This window comes from Pongo pygmaeus, chromosome 4 (assembly GCF_028885625.2).
Source record: "Pongo pygmaeus isolate AG05252 chromosome 4, NHGRI_mPonPyg2-v2.0_pri, whole genome shotgun sequence".
Classification (NCBI taxonomy): Eukaryota; Metazoa; Chordata; class Mammalia; order Primates; family Hominidae; genus Pongo; species Pongo pygmaeus.
The window spans coordinates 127,484,175-127,506,381 of NC_072377.2; the positions used below are offsets into that span (position 1 = coordinate 127,484,175).

Sequence of the window (22,207 nt, forward strand, 5' to 3'; positions counted from 1 at the left end):
AGCTATTCTTGTCTAATCGTTTCTCTTTTCCTTGACTTGTCAAGACAAAAAAAAAAAAAAAAAAAAAAGAGCAGTTGTTTTTCACCCAGTGGCTATTCATTAAATCTTTATGGGACTGAACTGCCACCAATATGTTTTAAACTCACGAGACCTTTGCAAATTATAATAGCTGATTTCCCTGCAAATGGAAAGGATATATTTAGAGGCTTTCCTGGGAGAATGAACTGGCCCCAGGAATTCATAATGGACTGTAGAGCCTTTCACCTCAAGGTCAGTAGGTCAAATCCAAATCAGGCCTGAGGTGGCTGAGAGACATCATTTGAGTGGCAGCTGTTGGGTGACCACGGTGAAAGGAGCTGGAGGCTTCGGCTGCATTTCAAGTAACATGAACAGGTGCTGTCTGCCAGGGTCCTGGAGGAGGATGAAAGAGAGTGGTCACAAATCTCTTGGGCTTGGTCTCCCGGACCCAGAGGCCATTTTTTACCTGGCAAAGTGAGGAGCTGAACTTCCAAGTACTTTTGTGAGAGGAGGAAAGCTGAGGGAAGGACATGTCTAAATGGCCAAGGCCTCAGAAGGGTAGGGTGTGTCAGATGAATGGCGAGGCGCCTGCTGCATCACCTGAGGCCAGAGCTGGCTTCTGCGTGCTAAGCATTTCACTGCCTTCTACCTCCTCTGCCTCACTCCTCGCACCCTTTCTTTCCAATGGTGGCTGGCACTGTCTTCTGTCACTAAGTAAGGATGAACAAGTGAAGATGCAAAGGGATCAACAGGCAGACTGCAGTGATTAAAATAAATGGTGAGGGTTTTCTAGTTTTTAGTTGTGCAATACATTTTACACGCTGCACATCTTAGACTCACAGCATGCAGGAGTGGGGTATAAAATATGTAATAGGGTGGGGGGTCAGAATTCGGTAGCTGCTTCATAAAAGCTTAGGACAGAACACTGCATTTGTCCTGCCTCTTCTTTGGACTGTTGAAGAAATTGAGGTCCAGATAGTTGGAGGTGGGTCACTGTGTCAGGGTCTGAGTTACCAGCAAGTTAGGCGACTCCAGTTGATGAGAACAGTCAATGGAGGTATTGAAAGGATATCGAGTAGTACACAGCAGCTTAAGGGAAGCAAGTGTGGCCAGTAGCGAGGAGGCAAATCCTTGACAGTTCTTTAGGAGAGGCCACTTTTACTGCTTTAGCCACTGGCTATAGGTTAGGGCAGGGAATATCCTGCTCTGGACAGAAAACTGGCATCTTCTTGCTTCAAGTCTCTATTTAAATTTCACTTTCTAAGAGAAGCTTTCCCTGGCCACTATATGTAAAACAGTAACTCCTTCCACCTACACGCACTCCCTTTCCCTCTATCCTTTATTGCTTTCCATAGCACTTATTCCCATCTGACCATTACTAATTTATTACTTACTATTTACTTTCAGTCTCTGCCTCCAACCCCCTTCTCCAAGATCCCATTTCTGAGGGGTGGAGTGTCCTCCAAAAGTTGCTTGTGCCCTTAGGAGAGGAGGTTCCCTTAGATTCCAAGTCTGGGCAAGTTTCAAATCTCCTCCCTTGAGAACCTCATAGGGATGGGGGTGGGGTCCTGTTTTTTTCTCAGAGCTTTCCCCTTTTGCCTGCAATCCAAGATCCTCAGTGAGAAGGCTCTTCCCTGGTCCCAAACCATGGAGGAAAGGAGCTTTCTAAACAAGCGAATGAACAGGTATGGAAGGAAAAAGGGCCACCGCAGGCCAGAGTCTCTGGGCTGTTTAGATACTACATTTTCAACCAAGTTTTTGCTGGCAGGCTCAAGGGACCTGTCTGCTAATATGGCTTAGCAAAGATTCCTCCTAGCTATATCCAGCCTTTCTCTCTCCATTTTTCTTTTTCTCCTCCCGCCCCCCTCCTTTCACCTGCAGCCCACCCCCCCACCCCCATCCATTTCCTAGGAAAATAAATCTCTGGGAGGAGGCAGGAAGAGTGGATCTCAGCGAACCCTTCTGAATAAATGTCTATATTAATGAATTATTAACTCAGCCACCCGTGACCTTAAACCTAGAAGCAGGAGCACCCAGGGCAGAGCGGAGAGCTGCTGACTCCTTTATTGGAGTCCTGTCAAAGGCAACCGACCATTTGTTCCACTCCCCCATTAAGAAAAATAATTAATATGAAAGGCAAACTTTTGAATTGTGTGTCAAACGAAATCAGATAGAGGGTCTCCTGGACAGAACCCCCTTCTCTCCTCCTACCCCTTCTGCTGCTCCCTCCCTACCCTGGCCTCCAGCTCCATCGTTCCCCTCCCAGCTCAGGGTACAATGGGCTTCCCAAGGATAATTTTCGGGGCGAAAATGCTCGAGAAAATGATGAATTTGGGTAATTTATCGATCCTGGCTCCTCTTCCCACTTGTTTTATTTTACAGGTCATTAATCAATGAAGAAAAACACCACCATGTCCCCCCGTTTGCATTTAATACACTCAGCCTCCTTATTTATTCCTCTGGAACAAATTCCCAGCAAATATTCACCCATCGATTTGGGAGCGATGGATTTTTATAAAGGTTTGATCGCTTTCTAAGTGGTCGAAGTGATTTGTTTCCGCGGTCTTCTCAGAATTGAAGGGGGTGGGGGAAGCGGATTTGAGGGGGTGCATGTCCTTGCCGTCGGTGGGCTCACTTTCTAAAAACTGCTGAGATGCGCCAGGGTGGCCGTGACCAAGCGGGCCCAGGGTCAACTGTGTGAGGGAGGAGCGCCCCTCAGAGCGCGCGCAGCGTCGGGGGTCCCGCTTACGCCGCTGCGCGCCCTTGTGCGCACCAGGGGAGGATGACGCGGACCCCACCTCAGCCGAGCTCTGCGGGCATCCCGGAAGCCGCGGTGGAGGCAGGGGCCCCGCCCGGCGCCGTGGGCCTGCTCGGGAGGCGCAGGGGAGGTCCAGACTCCTGGTCTATTCCCTTCCAGACCTTTTCGTTCGCTCCCGGACCTTCAGGGCTCTCCCTCAAACTTTCTCCTGCCCCCTTCACGGGAGGTCCCTGTACCCTCTGGGCCTTAGGGTCCCGTAAGCCTCGGGATCGACTTGTGCCCGGGGTGGGTGGGGCGGAAGCTTGAATCGGTTAACCCAGGTACGCCACCTGTAGACGTAGTGGGCGAGGGGGACTTCGCTACCTTCTTAGCTTCTTCCCTGGCCCCCGCAGCGAGGGGAACCAAATCTCTCCCATGGTACCCCCTCTGGCGTCAGTCTGGACCGAGTGGCTACAGGTTTGACTAGGGTGGGCAGAAGATGCACTTGGCACCTTACCGGTGTTTGAATCCGCCTCCATTACTCATTAATGGCGTGACCTTAGGCAACCCATCTAAACGTTCCGAACTTCAGCGGTCCCCATCTACAATATGGGGGTTAATGATAATGCCTTCTCCGCATGGTTGCTAGGTGGATTAAATGGACATAAAGCGCCTACCCGCGCCCGGCACGTCCAAAGCTCTCATTAACAGGTCAGCTAATCTTATTACGAGAGGAACCCTCCCTCCTCCGCTTCCCAGAGTGTGGGCGGTATGAGGCCACGGAAGCAGCTGCTGCAACTAGCGTTTCAAAATCCGGAGACTTTCTAATGGTGGCAGAGGGTGAAGGGGTAGGGGGGAGGCGGGGTTGGGACAAGTAGAGGTAGGTTCTTTGGGACTTCCAGTCTTGGGGACCAAGCGCTTGGGAGTAGCTGGGTTTGGGCAGAAACAAGAAGGCAGATGACGGGACCCCGCGGAGTCCGGACTTCCATCCCTGGAGCTCACTGTCTCTCCCAGGGAACAGAGGAGTGTCCTGGTTTCTCAGCAATGAACCAGGAGAGTGTGAGAAAGAGCATTTGTTTCTTCTCCCGTGGCCCGACAAGCCATTCTTCGGCAGTTCTGCGAGCAGATTAATTGAAACGGGCCTGGAACTTCATCCTCTCCTCCCGATGGAGTTGCTGGAGGTCTGCGGACACTGCCTGGTTAGCCTCCGGGACCACAGCGCCGTGGGTTTTCCCTCGTGGTGTCTGCCTTAAACTTGGGTGCTATCAATCTATCCAACAATGACGGATGACCTTGTCATAACGACGCCAGTCAAAACATTTTCGTTCTAACTCTGTTCCAACCAACATCGAAGCATCCTGAATGAGACCCGGATGAAGTCTAAACAGCACGTTTCCCAGGCTCAGACAACTTGAGTGGTGGGAAAAGAAAAAGAAACAAGCAGAAATCAGGAAAGAATGGCTATTAATTGTTCAGACTGGCAAGTGCTAAATAAGTTAGGTTGTTTGGAGAAAGATAAATGCCGTTTTTTTTCTTTGCGGTATGGCCAGAACCCCGGCGATGGGAAAGTACCTCCTGAATCGGTCAATTTCACACACCCTACCTGTGCCCTCTACCATCTACTATCGAAAATGCCAGGAAGAGCTGGGGGGCAAGTGCCTAATTCGTGGATGCGAGACTGCATCGAAGGGCTGCCCTGGCACAAAGTCTGGGGAGAGGGCATGGTGGAGGTGGGGCTGCACTCCCACCCTGCCCCTCTAACACCAGGTTTTGAGTAGAGAAACCTATGCGAGACCTCCTGGGGCAGCCGCAGGCAGCTGACTCAAACAGCCTCGCCCGTGTCCCGGAGCAGTTGTGCCACCAGATGTAACACTGGATACTTGTCTGCGGGCCCCAACAAGGAGAGGGAAAGAGCCCTCCAGAAGACAACCCTAGAGGGGATCAGCAGAGCGCTGGGTGGTGTGCAGACTCTATTGCAGCCGCCTCCCAGCCCCACGGCCAAGCTTGAGTCCCTCCAGGACCAGCCACTCTCGGTCCCAGGACCCTCGGTCCCACGCCTCCCTGCACCGACAAGCCTCCCTCCTGGGCTGCAGACAGAGGGTTTCACTGCAGCGCGCAACCCGTCCAGCTCCGCCCCCAACTTTTCTCCCCGGAGGATTTATGTTAGAGGTTGCGTGGCGGGCGAGTGGACTCTGGCACCCAGAAGCACTCCTGGAAAAACTGAGCCGGGCAAAAGCGCAAACCCGGTACTGGCGGCGCGGGCTTGCTCCAGCGCGGACACCACAGCATGTGCGGAGATGCATTCCGGTTCCCGCGTTTCCACTGCTTTCAAGATCAGGGCACTGAGCTGGGACCCAGAAAAGACATATCATGGGCAGAAAGAGACAACAGGCTAGCGGGAGACGTCACGCCAAAAAAAACGGGGGATGGGAGGGCGGAGGAGTTTGTGCGGGAAAGGCGCTCTGGCGGTGTGGGTCGGGCCGAGTTAGAACTTCCTTCTTCCCTCTCCCCTCCTCTTCTTCTGGCCTGCCTCCCCTCCCCCCTCCGTTCTCTCTCTCTCTCTCTCTCTCTCTCTCTCTCTCTCCCCCTCTCTCTCTCTCTGTCTCTCTCTCTCTCACACACACACACACACACACACACACACACACACACACTCTCTCTCTCTCTCGTATTTTGTGCTGTCGTAAAACCCACGTGTCCAGCCGGGAGGCTGCCAGAGCGTGGAGCCAAGGAGCCAGGACTCGGCAGCGGCCAAGCGCAGCAGCCCACGGCGGTTGAGTCGGGCGCCCAGGTCCCCCCGCGCTCTCGCGCCCTCCGCGGGCCTCCCGATTTTCTCGCTCGCAGGTCGGGAGGGTTCCAGGCGGCACAATCTCTAGGACTCTCCTCCCGCGCTGCTCAGGGGCATGTAGCGCACCCAGGGCGCACACTCTCGCGCACCCGCACGCTCACCGAGACACCCGCACGCACCCACCGACAGCACCGAGTTTTCAGGTAAGGTGAGGCTCGTCTGGAACTTAGAGTCTAGGGCTTGGTAGATAGAAAGGTTGGTGGTCCTAGGTTGGGGGCGGGGGGCGAGACTGTTCTGCCTCCTGGCGCCTGAGGCCAACGCGGCTCGGGCGCTGCGCCACCCTGGCTCGGGTCGGCTCCGGGCGCTGGCTGAGGGCGGGGGCTGCATCCTGCAGCCGAGTTCTACGGGGCAGCGCCCTCCTGTCGGGCCCCAGCATTGCTGGATGGGAGCTGGACGCTGTGATCGGGGAGGCAGAGCAGGGTGCACACAGCTCCCTCTGTGCGGCGCCGCAGCTTTGGAGTAAACTTTGCGCCCAAGCGAAGTTGGGAAGAGGGAGCCGCGGAACCGGGCGGCCGCCGGCTGAACCACCGGCTCGGGCACTTTCTCCAGAGTCCCAGCGGCCCTCTTCCCGGCCCCTTTCGCCCAGCTCACGCGCCCCCTCTTCCCTGCCCTCTGCCCCCAGTTCGAGGCGCCGGACATGCTGAAGCCCGGAGACCCCGGCGGTTCGGCCTTCCTCAAAGTGGACCCAGCCTACCTGCAGCACTGGCAGCAACTCTTCCCTCACGGCGGCGCCGGCCCGCTCAAGGGCAGCGGCGCCGCGGGTCCCCTGACCGCGCAGCAGCCTCTTCAGCCGCCGCCGCCCCCGCCGCTCCCGGAGCGCGCTGAGCCTCAGCCTGACAGCCTGCGCCCGCGGCCCGCCTCTCTCTCCTCCGCCTCGTCCACCCCAGCTTCCTCCTCCACCTCCGCCTCCTCCGCCTCCTCCTGCGCTGCTGCAGCCGCTGCTGCCGCGCTGGCTGGTCTCTCGGCCCTGCCGGTGTCGCAGCTGCCGGTGTTCGCGCCTCTAGCCGCCGCTGCCGTCGCCGCCGAGCCGCTGGCCCCCAAGGAACTGTGCCTTGGCGCCACCTCCGGCCCCGGGCCCGCCAAGTGCGGTGGCGGCGGCGGCGGGGATGGCCGGGGCGCCCCGCGCTTCCGCTGCAGCGCAGAGGAGCTGGACTATTACCTGTATGGCCAGCAGCGCATGGAGATCATCCCGCTCAACCAGCACACCAGCGACCCCAACAACCGTACGTAGCCGCAGCCCGCGCGCTGTCTCCCGGGGCGCCGGCGCCGGCGGGCGCGGGCGCCTGTCAGGGAAGCGAGACGGATAGGAGTGACACGGGGCCGGGGGGGAGCAGCTGGTCCTGGCCGCTGGCCCGCGCCTCCCCGATCTCTGTGACAAAAGTTTTCTGGCGTTGGAGAAGGAAAGAGAACGGATGGGACGGCCGGTGGCACTTTGGGGTTCCCTCTCTCTCCCTCTCCTCACCTGCTTCACAGTCCCAAGTGTTTGGGGCCGGAGTCCACCTTGGACCCGGCCTAACAGACCTCTGCCCTCCCGCCGGACAGTGCCTGGGGCCAGGCGGATACTGGCAGCGTGTGACAGGGGGTGTCTGGGACAGGCCCTGCCTGGCCTTAGCCGGGACGAGGGAGGGACCCTCAGCGTTTCTGGGGAGCACGCAGACCAGGGCTTGTTTTTGCTACTCTCCACCCCACCTCTGGAGGGGTCATTTTCGGGCGTCGGGGTTGTGTGGGAACCGGCCGGGAGCTGTTCGCTGGCCAGGTCTCACTGGAGTAGGAATTTTGGATGAAACTGAGTCCGTTTTTCCTTGAAGTCAGGCAGTATTCTTAGATCTACTATTCATTTAAAAAGAAGGAAAAGAAAAAAAAATGACTGCTACTTACTGAGAAGAAAATTTCTGTTCTCCTCCGATTCCGCTGATCCCGCTTTATCCGCGCACCTTTGACCCGGCAAACTTTCATAACCCATGTTGGTTTATGTATTTATTTTTAGAAATTAGGGTGACTGTAATTTAGTAAAAGACGCTTACTCTCCTCTTCCTCCAAGTTAATAGCAAATGCCTAACTAAACATCAGAATTCCTGTAGCTTCGGTTTCTATATTCACAATTTGAAACGCTTATCACAAGTACAGTTCCATTTGGCGGTTTTGAAGCAAAACTCTAAATGAAGATCAAGCAATATGTACTGCTTTATACCTGCTTCTTTTTGATAATTTCAGAAGTTATACTGTGTTTACACCTATACTGTGTTGGGAGTGTTAAACGTGCTCCCAGGGACTTCTGGAGATAACATTAAAGTGTGTTAAGGCGTCAGATTGAAAGCAATACAGGATTTGAAAGATCAGCATTCATTCAGCTATTTTCTTCATCTCATTCCTTCGTCTGGCTTCTGTATGAGTAAAGTTAATTTAAAACATTTATTTTTATTCGATTTTGAATAAGTTGCTTCTTGCAAAATGTTTACCGCTCTGTGAACTTCTTAATTCGTTGTAAAAGCAAAATAAGTTCAGTTATAGCTTTTTAAAGGATTCCCTAAGTCGTTGATTTGATGAAAAAAGCCACTGGGCAACTGCCTCGTGGTTGAGGTCTATGAATATTTTCATTATGTTGGACATAGCTGTGATGGAATAATAATTACCAACAAAAAGGGCAATCGTATTTACTTTTTTCTTTATAAAGTTTGAGAGTAAAGCACTGGCTTAAAATAGTGGTTTCAACTCTTAATTTTGCTGTGCAGTTGAGAAGTCTTGTATTTCAGAGTTTCAGAAAGTTTTACAAAATTATACTCTCCCAACAGATTTCAAAAAATACTTATCTCCTACTGAATTTCTTGAATGTGTGTTTTTGAAGCAAGTATTTTAAATTATGAAATAAAAAGATTTTTAAACTGCCTTGGAAAAGGTACGTCTTACTGCTAAGTGAAATATAACCATTGCAGGCTGAGAATGCTTCATCAATCTTGCAACTGTACTTCTGAATTAAATATATGCTAGAGAAGTCACCAGCAGTACACCCCAAATCCCTGGCTGTGTGCTGAGCTCCTGTACTGTTTACAATGCAGTCTGGAAAATTAATACGTTTTCACCAGAGAAAACAGACTAATCCGAGAAAGAATTAGGATAGATTCCTAATTAATATATGGGTATTGAACCAGTTTATTGCCTGGATAACTTTTTTCTCTGGTTGGAGAAAATAAATTACAATTTTATTTAAATGATTTATATTGTGTTAATCTTCTGGTATCTCCTTTTGAGCCAACTGGATTGTTTCAGTGTGTGAAGTGCAGGGGAAAAGACAGAAGGGAAAGAAAATTAGATTGTCCTATTAGAGTTACACCCCACGTTGCTCACTAATTAAAGGGCAATTGAGAAAGAAAATAGAAAGCTGAGATAGCGCTGTGTAATGCTGGGAGACGAGATCTCCCATTCTTCCAGGAACTTCTCTGGACAAGCAAGCTTAGGCACTCATTTGAAGCCATGGGATGTACTTTTACAAAGATGAAACGTGATTGAGTTTAATCTAAGTAGGGGCTTAAAACAAGTCAGAAATGCAAATACTGGGAAACTCATTTCCTTTGGCAGGGGAAGTTGGCATAATGGTTATTGAAAGGCTGTGAAAAACAGAAGCTTCTCCTCATTCTCGAGTTGTATGTGAGTGGGGGTGGAGTGAAAGGAAGGGTGGAGGCAGAGGGAAGCTCCTATTAATTTATCATGTATAGATTTCCCTAGTTTTTCTTTTAGTTTTTTTGCCATCTCCCTCTAAAAGAATTCTGTGAAGTGACCACTTAGCATTGCTTCATTTTGTCACTTCGTACTTAAAAGGATAGGTATTGAGTTGTTTTCTCTTTTTCTCACAAGGCAAAATAAAAAGGGCGGGATGCGGGGGTGCCTCCTTACTTCTCCCTTCCCTTTAGCAAAGTAACTTTTTGCCTAGGATCAGCAATACATATCATTGCTCTGTAAGAAAAGAACTTAGGAACACTAGTTTCACCTTGAAACTTTATTGGCATCTATGGCAAATGTCACAGTGATGGGGCTTGTAGTTCTCTTTCGTTCTAAAAGATTTTAAAATAGCAGAAACTGCAAGCTACCCGGGTGAGCTTTTCCAGTATATTCCTAACTCCGTATCAATTTACCCTGTGACTGAAGTACACTTTCCACCGAAGGTCTGAATGCTTTGCTGCTGCTGCTGCTGCTGCCTTCTCTTAAAAATCAAGTGGTGCCTCTTGCGATATAAATGGGGGATGGGGCCCTTCCTTCCCCGTCTAATATTACTGCCTTCATTTGCTGCTGGGCTGCCTGAAGCCATTGATTTAGTCAGGCTCCATCGGAGTGGCCTCTTCCCGGGTTCTGGGAGCTGGTACGTTGCCTGCTCTTGAAAAGTAGAGAGAGACAGTCACAGGGCGCTTCTGGCGTTACTGAGGAGCATCCAGGCTGTTCTCTCAGCACAGCCCATTAGTTTTTCATGCCTTTTTTGTAAAGATGTGCTTCCCTAGGACCTGGGAGGGAGGCGGGAACTGAGCCACTTTGGGTGTCTCGGGGGAGAGTTGGACCACTTTGCAAATTCCCCAGTTGGGGGAGGGGTCTCTGTCCCCTCCCGATTTACTGGAACCCTCCTGCGCAGGGAACAGTGCTGGAAACAGCGCCGGTGTGTGAATGGGTGTGGGAGCGGGGCTTGAGGCTTCCTTGTTGGGAACGCCAGGCTTTCCAAGGGTTTAGAGAGAGGGGCTCGGGAGAGAAAAGGGAGTCTGGGCCTAACACTTGTTTGTCCGGTTGCTTGCTAAGGGATCAAGGAAAGAGGTAAAGGAGGGAGAGTGTTTTCTGACCTTCCCTAATCCCTTCGCACCCACGTGGAAAACGCGGGTCCTGTTTGGGCAACTTCGAGCCCAGTGGCACACCAGTAGGCTTTTTGTGCAACCGAGGAACATCCACTGCGCCCCTTCTGCCCTGCGCCTCCTCTATCAAAGACCAGCGAGAGCCTTAGATTGCAGACCTGGTCCGGGTGGGAGGGAGCTTTGGCTTCAGTGCGTGGGCTTTTGTGTTTCTCTCTCCCTCTCTCTCTCTCGCGCGTGTGTGCAAGCCCAGCCTCATCCCGTAACACACATGATTTAGCTATTTTACATCTTTCGTTATCTAGCGCCCTGAAACCGAACATAGAGCCATATATTAGATTGAGGTTAGAAGAGGTGGCGACTGTTTATTCAAGGTGATAAAATGGTCCATCAGCAGTAATCTCCATCGATATGTGCCACCAGGAGATGAAGGATGAGGGGACAAGCCACAATTAATTGCCCTATAGTTTTGTAGGAGAGAGTGGAGCCAGCCCAGACCCGCTTCGATCTCCTCTCGCGGCTCCTATTCATCATCTCCGCATTGTATATGGCAGCCTCGCAGGGGCAGGGGCCGGCGAGGTTTATCTCTGCGCAATATTCTCTCACCCTCACAAACTGGCGCTCCCATTTAATTTGTTAATACAGTCATCGGAAGACAAGTAAGACCCACATTTTCTCCCTCCCACCTTCTTGCCCTCTTCCTTTTGTCTCTCCCTCTTGGTCCCAGGGTCAAGCCTGCAGCCAGGCAGGGCAGAGAACGCCCAGAGCTTTTGCGATTCGCGGGGAGCTTTAAACTCGCGTAGAGGGAGAGTTCCTGAGAGAATTTCCAGGAGCTGGGCCGCCCCGCAGGGTCGAGACTGAAATCAATTGGCTCCCCTTCCGGCGGCCAGGCAAACCTGCCTCGCCTCTGGATCTGCTTCTAGACCCGCTCCCGGGGCTTGGAAGACCCCTGCCGGGTAGAGGAGGAGGGCCAGGTGGGTGGCGGGGTGCAGTAGGGACGTCGGATCGTGGGTGGTGTCGGGGGCCACGCCTCACGTCAAAAGAGAGCCTTTCGTGGGCAGGAGCGGGGTGGGACCTTCAAAACTCAGCCTTCGGCGCTGAGGCCTGGGCGCGCCACCCCGCCCATCACTTCTTTTCAGCCATCGCATCTAGCCTATACCTCGAGAAGGCAGTGGGGGGACCGCAGGCTGGAGCCCCGGGGGCGTGAACCCCACGCGGGAGGTTCGGGCCCGGATGCTCTGCCTGCCCGCCCTCTGCCCGGCTCCCCAGCCCCCACGCCCCTCCCCGCCTAGGGCGCACGCGGCACTGCCAGCAGGCGGCACTCCTGGGTCCTCGTCGCCGGGCTGGGATCGATGGGCGCCGGCCCCTCAGGTCTCGGCCTGCGAGACTGAGGGCCGCGACCTTGGCGGCGGTAGGGGAGGATTTACAGCCGGGGTGGGTAGTGGCGTCCAGGCGGGGAAGCAGGCTTTTCACCTACTCCTTGGTTTCCTATATACAGGGCGGGTGAGAGCCAACGAAGGCCTCGGGCAGGTATTGGGGAGTGAAGATGTGGTGTAGCGCGCACTCCCCGCGCGCCTACACATGACTGTTGGCCTCTCCACACACCAAAAGCCCGGAAGCGTTTTATATTTCACCTTTCCTAGAACGAGAAATGAAATTCCAGAAAAGAAAACCATGGCCTGCTTTGCCGCCTTTACCTTAAAACAGATATATTGTAAAGATCTATTGCACTTTAAAGACATTGAAACAATACAGAAGGATGGGAAATGAAGAGTGAAAGTCTGCTCTTAACTGCACTTGGCCTGGCCTTCTGATGCCAGTAGGCGAACAAGTCTGTAACCTAAAGACAGCACCTTCCTTTACTCAGAGACCCTTAGACAGGAGCATTGACAGATTTATTCAAGATAGAAGAGGAACCATGGTCTCTTATATTACCTAATGCTAAAATGGCATTTCAAAGTGTGTTGCTTAGAGCATATGAAAGTATCTCTCACAAATGTAAAAAATTATTTATGAATAACAATTATAAACTTATACAAAAACTCTTCCCCTGATTTTAAGAGAAAGTATGAACATTTACTTGCTTCCTTGTTAGGAACCTAAGTAGTTGTATTATGTATTGCTTGGCCTGGAATGCTCTGTGTGTGTATATATAATATAATGACATATATTATATACATTTATACATAGTTTGGCCCTCTCATATAGCCTGCTTCTCTTTCACACCTTTTCATGTAGGTGTTTATACTCTGCTAGAATGTTTGTCTTCTTGAGCATATTTGTCAATCCCAAGAAATGTTACTTGTTTTTAATATCCTCAAGCTACCCTGAGACTCAGACATAAGTTAGAACCCAAATGTTTCAGCTGGGGGTATTTTGTGTATTAAAAAATAACATTGGAATATAACCTGTATCTTGATGGCAGTTGGTCAACTTTTCTGGCAGAGTATTTTGATATAGCATGAAGTGGTTCACAAATTAAGAAGACCCCTGTTGGGTGGACTAATTAAAGTTGATTGACTTTGTCTAGCCTGCTGTGGACCTAACACACAGATAGTCTTCTGGATATTGGGAGAGCCTCAGTTTTTCACTCTTAATAGTAGCATAATGCTATTAAGTTTTTCAACTCTTTATGGAGACAAATGAAACAATAAGTTGAAGACGGCTTTAGAGGACTTCTTGGAGAAAGGCCTTAGCCACAGTTTTATTATCAAGCATTACAAATATTAGAAGTGTGCTTTTTGTCTATGGCTGGAGTTGGTACCTATGCTGATGTTGTTGATGGGATGACACGTATGGAGAAGCATGTTGGAAGTTGACTATCTCTGGTACAGGCTGCTAGGGAATGAAAACTAAACACTCTTACTTCTCACCATTTGCATCATTGAGTAAAGCAGAAAAAAAAAAAATCAGTTAAGCAACTCCCTGGAGTGACTTATTTCTATTTCCATGGGCATATTGCCTTTGCTTATTGTCATTTGCTTTTAGCTATTTTTGCAAAGGTGCTGAAAGGCTGTCTCTGAAGTCAGACAGTAACATTCAAAATTATAGACATTATCTATGTATTTTCCTATCCAATCTCTTACTTTAATGTCCAAAAACACAAGAGTGTGGGAAAGAGAGAAACCTCTATAACTCAATCATGCTACAGCAATTTTCATGGCCCCCAAAGTTACTTCAGTGAAATATTTCAATTCAATTGAGTCATGAGTTTGAATGTTAAATTCTCCCAGCTTTCATTAGTCTTTTAAAAATCTCTGGGTTTAGAGGCCTTGCAGTCAGGCAGCCTTGACTGTGAATCCTTTCTCTGCCACTTTCTAGCTTCTTGTTCTTGGTGGAGATAATAGTGCTTGGGAATTGCTTTATCTGCAGAATGGGAATCATGATACTTAGATAATATGCTGGTTGTTGGTTCTAGACAGGTGTCTGACACATGGTATGCACTGTAATTGTGTTTATTGTCTTTCATGTAATTCCCAAAATGTCTTGAAGTTTTTATTTTCACAATCAATAAGCTTGAGAGGGTGTGTGAAGCGTATGTGTTTCAGAGGGGTTGACATATGGATAAGTGTGAGAATACTCCCATCCAGGCCCTGGGGTCAAAAGCAGAGTCTGGAAGAATTTTAACAATAGTTTGTGTTGCTGGCAGAGGAGGGACAGAAGAGGGCCTTTGTGCGAGGGAGGCCCAGCGGCATGGACACTTCTCTACTTTCTGAAATAAGTTGTTGCTTTTCACCTCAGAGGTCTGGGGACATTTCTGAGAAGCTTGCAGCCCTCATTCTTCCAGCTCTCTTGGGAGGAATGGAGGAGTAGCTGCTGACTGAGGCGAAGGTTTGGCTGGGTAGAGCCCCCTCGAGTGAGACAGGAGGCTTACATAGTCAGCTCTCCTTTGCTGTGAAGCAAATGGCAAATCGAGGGCTCCCTTACCATGTTGGGTTGCGATTAGGTGTTCCTGACACAAACGTTTTGTACAGACTCACAAGTTTCTTGGGCATTTCGGCCGTTTCAGCGCAGATAGGGCACATCCAGGGTGATCCACCAGGCCTGGCTGCGGCGAAGGCTGGCGGCAGGTACCCGGGTGCCCCGAGGGCCACCCGCCGCCCCGCGCTTTCACCGTGGCCAGCTTTCACCGTGTCTGCCAGGCGGGACTCGCCAGGTGTCAGGCTCAGTGCCATAAGCCTGACACTTGCGCGGGGTCGCCGTGGCTCCTCAGGGAAGCTGGGCCAAGGAGGCTGGGTCGCGCGGCGGGCGCCGAGGCCACCTTCTCGGGGCAGGCCCTCCGCGCTGAGGCGCAGACACGGCGGCTCCTCCAGGCCCATTAATAACCCGGAGGGCGCTGCGATCCGACAGCGCAGTCGCCACAGGCTCTATTTCCCGTGGCCGCCTGCTCCCTTCCAGCCCAGTTCGAGTGGAGGGATACTGGGCGCCCACTACTGCCCGGCCCGGAGGGTGGGGGTCCCTCTCGCGCAGGCTGCTTTGGAGAGTGTCGGAGAGAGACAGCTTTATCTACAGCTTCACCCATTGTATAGCACAACAGAATCGCATTTAGCCTGGAGAACAGCCGTCTGGGCAGGAGTTGGTCCCTTCTCTAACAATTACGCTGATCGTTAAATTTGCTATTCGTTTATTTCCGGCGTCTAGGGAGAGCGTGCACACCAAATTCTCCAGAACAGCACCCCCGTCCCCCACTCCGCCCTACCTGTCCCCGCCCTGCTTCAGTGCCTGGAGGGAGAACTGACTGGTCGCTTGAGGGACCCCAGTTCGGGCGCGCCCTTGGAGTCCTGGGGCTGCGGCTCCTGCTCTACTGGGCTGCAGGCTTGCTCTGCCCTGTCGCGTGGCGTTTGGGAGGCAGTCGAGGAAGCCTCCGAGTCTCTGGGTCGAAGGAAGTGCGAATGGCACCCGCGATAGACTGGTCGTCTCTCCCACCCCGCCCCGTCTGGTGATTTTAAATCGTCTCCTGTGTAATTGTAAAAAGAGGAAAGCTAAATACCCAGACGACCAGTATAGAATCTCTTCGAGATAGCAGATTGGGCAAGAGACGGGCTTATTTTTCCGCAATACAAGGATAAACACATCCTGAAACTCCAGATAGAAACCTCAGGAATGGGCGAGAGGGTCAGAAGGAACGAGAGACAGTAGGGAAGAGAGAGAGAAAGAGAGACAGAGGGAGAGATGCAGAGAGACTGAAACGGGAAGAAGAAGCCTGGAACTGTCGGTTCCGTGGAGAGCGGACATGCTATCTGCACCCAGATCCGAAGGCTTTTTGGGGAGCCTAGAGTCCTGGCCCGGTACCAGGCAGATCTGGGTGCGGCGAATTCCAAGGGAGCGGCGCGGGTTCTCTTCTCCTCCTCCTCTGAGTTGCTTCGGTGCCCCCAAGGCATCACCTTCCTCAAAGGTGGCTTACCCAGGCGGGCGGTGATGCTGTTGTCTCGGGAGTTTACTCAAAGATGGGCCGCTCGGAGCGGCCGGATTAACTCGCTCCCTTCCCTTCCTCCTCCTTGTCTCCCGCAGGTTGCGACATGTGCGCGGACAACCGCAACGGCGAGTGCCCTATGCATGGGCCACTGCACTCGCTGCGCCGGCTTGTGGGCACCAGCAGCGCTGCGGCCGCCGCGCCCCCGCCGGAGCTGCCGGAGTGGCTGCGGGACCTGCCTCGCGAGGTGTGCCTCTGCACCAGTACTGTGCCCGGCCTGGCCTACGGCATCTGCGCGGCGCAGAGGATCCAGCAAGGCACCTGGATTGGACCTTTCCAAGGCGTGCTTTTGTCCCCAGAGAAGGTGCAGGCAGGCGCCGTGAGGAACACGCAGCACCTCTGGGAGGTAAGTGGCCGGCTGCACAGCGCCTCCTCACCGAGCAGGAGCCTTGGCCAGCAGGGAGCCTTGGCTGGCAGGGAACCTGGCCTTTGGCGGTGGCAACTGCGAAGAGAGCCTCCCTTGGCCCCCAGAGGGTAGCGGAGAATAGATTTCTCTGGTCCTGTAGATGCCTGGTGTCTGAAGCACCTGCAGTAAGGAGACTGACAGAGCTGGGACTGACACAATAGCAACCCAGCCAGGGAAACAGCCTACAGGTGTCTGAAGACAGAATCACCTTAACCTGCCTCCATTCCAGCTGGAATGGATTCGACCGTTGGTCTCTCTGAATTTTGAGAAAAAGAGAAAACAGCTGAGGAGATGGAGCAGAGGAGGGTGGGCATTAGAATGTTTGAGCTGGGTGACCTTTATGTCCCATTCCAAGCACTTCCAGTGTGTTTTTGTGTAGTGAGCAGAAAGGAACAGAAGCATAGAGGGGAGGAAGGAGAGGCTGGCCCCTTTTCTCAGATAAAAACAATTTTGTTAATGTTGAACGTGAGAGATCACATGTTTCACAACTTTCAAAGGGCCCAAAGTAAGCAAATTATATTGGGAATCAAAGGGCCCAAAATAAGCAAATTATATTGGGAATCAGAAATCACAAATTCTGCTGCTTCTCTGACGAACGGAAATTATGTAATCTTCATCAAGATGGAAAATCAAAACCTGGGAACACTGTGAGCACTTTGGTGTAACCCAATTGAGGATAATACTTTAATGGCACAATCTTACCTGAAGCAATTATTTAAAAATAACCTATTTGAAAAATGTCAGCCTGAGGTTTCTCCCAAAATGTCATGGTGGATTATTGAGGTTCACTTCTGAAGAGATAGATGCTTATCATTAGGTCATCCCCCTACCAATCTTAGCCACCTCCATCCATGGAAAGTTGCTTATGTAATACAAGATGCCAGAAGTCATACCCTTAAACAATATGTAAATCTGACTAACTGGGCAAGTGGTATAATAAAGTGGGAAAAGCTAGAAAATAAAGTTTCTTAAATGCCAGGGGTCAAGTTGACATGAACCCCTGGGCTCCATTAATGCATCATTTCTGCAAGAGATTGCCTCTCGTACTTGGCTTGCTGGCCTGTCAAAATGATCTTTTTCACGTGAGCTGCCTTATATTCACTAAATAAAGCTCATGGGACTCATTAATCCAGTCAAATTTTTGATGAGTGCCCACTCTGGCCAGCACTATATTAGGCCGTGGAGATACAATGTGAAAAACAGACCTCGTATCCAGAACCCTCCCGTGACTGTTGGGGATGGGGTCCTGAGGCCTATGTCTGCAAAGCCTCTTTTAATGGAGGAGGAGCTGAGTGTCTGAGTCTACAGCCCAGCAGCCCAAAATGAGGACGTGGAAGCCAATGAACTACCTACCCTATAGTTATCTGCTGGAGTGCCCCGACTCAAAGCATTTGGTTTGGAAACATTTTGGTTTTTGTTTCTGACTAATTAATTGTAACCTCCAATGTGGTTTAAAGTTTATAAAACACTTTTAGGTACTTCTCATGTTCCAGTGGTGTTATTAGGAACTCTAATATCATATAGATAAAGGTCTGCCAATATTTTTCTAAGAAAATCGTACAGCAATTGTTCAATAGTACAAATTTACTCTACCTGAAAATGTTAAAACTGAACACTATTATATTGCCCTTTGATGCCTATCTATTTTTAGAGTGCCAGGGGACAAAGACATAAACATGAAAAAAAAATCTCATAGTTCATTGTGTGATTTTTCCCCCCCAGAAGGCTTCGAATGATTGGGATGTTGGCAGGAGGCCACTACACATATAGACTATAACAATGCATATTAACACTGACAACTATGAAACCTTGCTTTTCTACTTTTACTTGTACTTGATGAAGTTAAAATTTTGTTGTAGTAAAGAGACTGGGGAATTTAGTCAGTGTTTTTCTTTTTCTTGATACTTCAGTAGATATAAAGTGAATTTTATCTATTGTTCAGGGCATGTGAGTTGAGTGTGCTGGGATGGTTCTTAGACTTGGTTCTCTGTTAGAAAAAAGACTTGCTGGGTGTATGCTTGGATGATCTACAGGATCCAATTCCTAAATTCAGGATATAATCTATTTTTTTAATTATCTGTAACAACAGTTAGAATAAAGTACATTTGGGAATTGAAGGGATTTTAGAACTTCAGCCATACAAAATGTGTCAGTCTCCTGGGAGATCACGTGAAATGCGACTAACTGGGGCCAGGTAACTCAGTGCCAATATCCATTTGTAAAATAAAATACTTACTTTATAAAATAGGTTTCAGATTTTTATTAGCATAATGATTTTTAAGATATAGAGTATGAGTTTGAAATTTTTAAGCATTATGATTTATTTTTATGAAACATGACTGTTTGAATTGTTACATTTATAATACAATATTCCAAATGTTAGATTGTTCCTTAAATTTTAGTTCTTTCTTTCAAAGCTAAATTTTCTTCTGAAATTTAAAAAATCATCATATTATTCATATTAGAATCAGTAAGTAGAATACATTGTAGGTCTATCGGAAACGTTTGGCAATAATTGTTTAATGACTCATGTAATAATTATCCATTGCAAAAACTTATTCTTTTAGATGTCTTCCAGAATAGCAAGCCAACAAAGTGTATTAAAAAAATTAAAAGCAGTTGAATCATGGTTATTTTATTTTAAAAGGCAACTGTAATAATTTCTCTTCCTCACATTTTTTCAAGTCATTTGCTGATGAAGAAATGTCTTTTTATTTCAAGTTCAATACTGAGGTCCTGATGGATCTTACCAGGGTTACTTATCTTTATTTCAGTACAATAAATGGATTGCTAATCTTTTCCCATCACTGTTTCCAAGTAGATGATGGATTTTTGTTTCAGTTTACAGTTCATTGTTTTTAATATGGTTGTACTTTATTATACACATGAAGGCTTATTACAGAAACAATCAGATTCACCTTAGTTACTCCTTTTATTTAATCATTAAAAGCTCTATTTTCTTTGTAGAAAAATGACTTTTTGTTATTTAATATACATCAGCGATGGAGAGCTTGTTTGGTTTGTAAGCATGCAATCATTTTTTTAGTTAATGTTTTCTTTGTGTATAATCATAGTTCTTCAAAATACAGCAATTTAAAGGAAGTTAAATATCATTTCATTATATTCAATACATTTTGACTCTTCTGGGTATTTATGGGAAATTCCAAGAGAGTTTTTTTTCTTTTTTTGCAATAAGCCAAGGTAATTTTTTATTTTTTATAGTTTAAGAAGATTACAAGCTAAAAGCCAAATAATTAGTCATTTATTTTTGCCAGTTTCTTTTAGAATCAGAATTTTAATGTGTTTTTTAAACAATAATAAATTCAGATACTTTAAAACAAAACATTACAGGGTGCATCAGACAATGACTTGCCTTGGTTATATATATTTATTCCAAGACTTGGATGCATGATACATTTCTAGCTATTTGGACATAATATGAAATAAAATCTTTCTCAATGTTTTCCAACGAAAACAATCTTTCTCAGCAATTAGGTCTTATTGATGAGAATGAGATAATTTTATCCTAATGTGTTTTCCAATAAAGAAGTGAAAAGGTACATTTGATTCCAACATTTATGAAAACATTATCTCAATTATTAATGTGCCCCCTTTCCCTTGAGATAAATTAATCTAGTTGCACATGGTTTCCTCTTTCTGCTTAACATCAGAATTTAATATGACTGGACCTGAGGAATGTACCCAGTGTATACTTAAAATTCTACTGGAATAAAATACGGAAGTTTAAAATAAGGTTACAGTTTAAGAGAGGCTAGAATTACTCAGGCCTTTCAACTCAGTGTCTGACTTGACAAGAAATTTTGGCAAGAATGACAAAATAAATTGCACTTATTTTCACCCTGGAAAAATTATCCTGCTAATTGAAATAATGTAGTGACTTGTTAGTAATACAGTTAAGATACTAGAAAGGGCTTTAATTTTACAGAACCTGTCTTCTCTTTGCCTGAGTAAATTTGAGTGTCTCGTTTTCATTTGCACTGTGTGGAAACCTTCATTATTTTTCTTCAGAAAATCAAGGGGGATGACATAATGTGAGCCTTTTTGTGATTTGGTTTTGTGCCATAATATTTTAGATTTAATAAGAGTTTTGCTGTTAAGCAAATGGTCTATTTTTCATCATTACTGCTTAGCTTAAGTCAAAATATATTAATGAAAACCAATATTAAAAATATATTACACATTGCTAAATGTTTGTATTTCAAAGCCAATCATAGGTAATTGGTTCTAGAAGAAAATGAATTGATTTCATATTTTAAATATGTTATGTATGTTTCAATAAATGACTCAATTTCACATATACAGTACTGTACCCACTTATATGTATTTAGATGTTGAAAAAACTATTTTAAATTAATCATTTTCAATTAAATTAGAATCATTTAAAAGTTGTCCCAGTGATAGTACTGTAATTATATATTCCATATTCTGCTTTATAGACTTTGGCTCATTTTGGCGTGATTCACCAAGACACTAGGGGATAGAATTATGTGGCTGTCGCAGTTATATTGAAGTAAAAATCATGTTTTTCAGCAATTTATCATTTAATATAGTAGTCTGCCTGTCAGTTTGGTTTTGATTATGTCAAATTTGTGAAGTTCAAATAATTTGTCCTTAAAAATAAGCCATAGTAATGCTACTATTATGTTTTAAATTATGCAGAGTAACAGCTGCTGTATCTCTCTGGCTTTGCCTCATTTGATTTGAAGATGTCTTTTATAGTGGTGCCCATTTGATAGAGTGTGAGCATTTTGTAGTTTTACATAAACTGTAAAACCATCTGCCACCTCTTGGAATGGTTTCCAGCATTGTGTTAAAAGTCAAAACTTAGTACTTTAAGTTGCTTTGAAAATGTCCATTTAAAGTTCTGGTCCTTTTGGTTTATGTATCATGCTGCACAGTGCCACCCTTGGTTTTCTAAGTCCAAGAATAATTCTGCTTTAAAAAAAATTATAACAGCCATTTGGACATTCTCACATCAGTGAGGTTTAATCCCAACATGCATGTGACACTACAGTGCTTTAGCTGCAAATACTTTATAAAGACTGATGAGTTCTGTATCCACAGGATTATTTTTCTCATTAGTTCAGTTTATCTATTTTTACAAATTGCTTCTTTTATCAATAGCATTTTGTCAGTATGAAGAAAATAATTCACAAATATTTACTGGTCCATAAATGCATATTTTCTTACACCATGTAATTTTTTTTCTTTTCCCACACTGACTTAAAAGTAAGGTATAAAAAGAGAAATCAGTATCTCAGAGGTTAGTGGGTAAATGAAACCTGCCCTCCCCAGTCACTGCCTGGCAGCAAGTGATCTGATGGAAGTGTCATACCATAACACTGGTCCCAAGAAGCCTGCAGGGGAATCTTCTTATTTCACTGTGTAAATTAAAGCAGTTTTAATTTGAGAATATCTATTGTGTTACCCAGAAATCACTTACAGTTGTAGTATAATATGGATTAAAAATTGTTGTGATTGAATATGAAAAACTACACATTACTCAGCTGGGGAATATGCCTACAATATCAAAGTCCTCTTGTCTCAGGAGATGGATTTAATACACTGGTAGTATGGGAAAAACCATTTGCTATTCTAAAGAACCCTATGTGTAGAACAACTATGAGCCTGCCTCCTTCGTTCTTTTTCTTTCATTCTTTTTTAGGATCGTATATACCCCAAGATTTCATCAGTTCAGACATTCCTTGTATATTTACACAAGAAATACAGACTTCGGTATAAGTACTTAGCATAAAAGCCAGAGAAACCAGAACAGAATATACTTTTCCTTGTAAGCATTTGCCACCTCACTCAGATAAGTTACAGAATTCCATTATCCAAATTGTTACACATGTGTGACAGAGGTTGACCTTTCGTC

General features: G+C 47.4%; 1 protein-coding gene across 1 annotated transcript in view; it reads left to right on the plus strand.

The window, feature by feature from the left end:
* Positions 1-2,773: 2,773 nt before the first annotated feature.
* Positions 2,774-22,207, plus strand: part of PRDM6 (PR/SET domain 6) — a 108,143-nt gene continuing 88,709 nt past the window's right edge. The window contains exons 1-3 of the mRNA XM_054488291.1: positions 2,774-5,746; positions 6,226-6,826; positions 15,941-16,248. Coding sequence (XP_054344266.1) covers positions 6,241-6,826; positions 15,941-16,248 — 894 coding nt within the window. The 5' untranslated portion in view covers positions 2,774-5,746; positions 6,226-6,240. The remainder of the gene's footprint in view (positions 5,747-6,225; positions 6,827-15,940; positions 16,249-22,207) is intronic.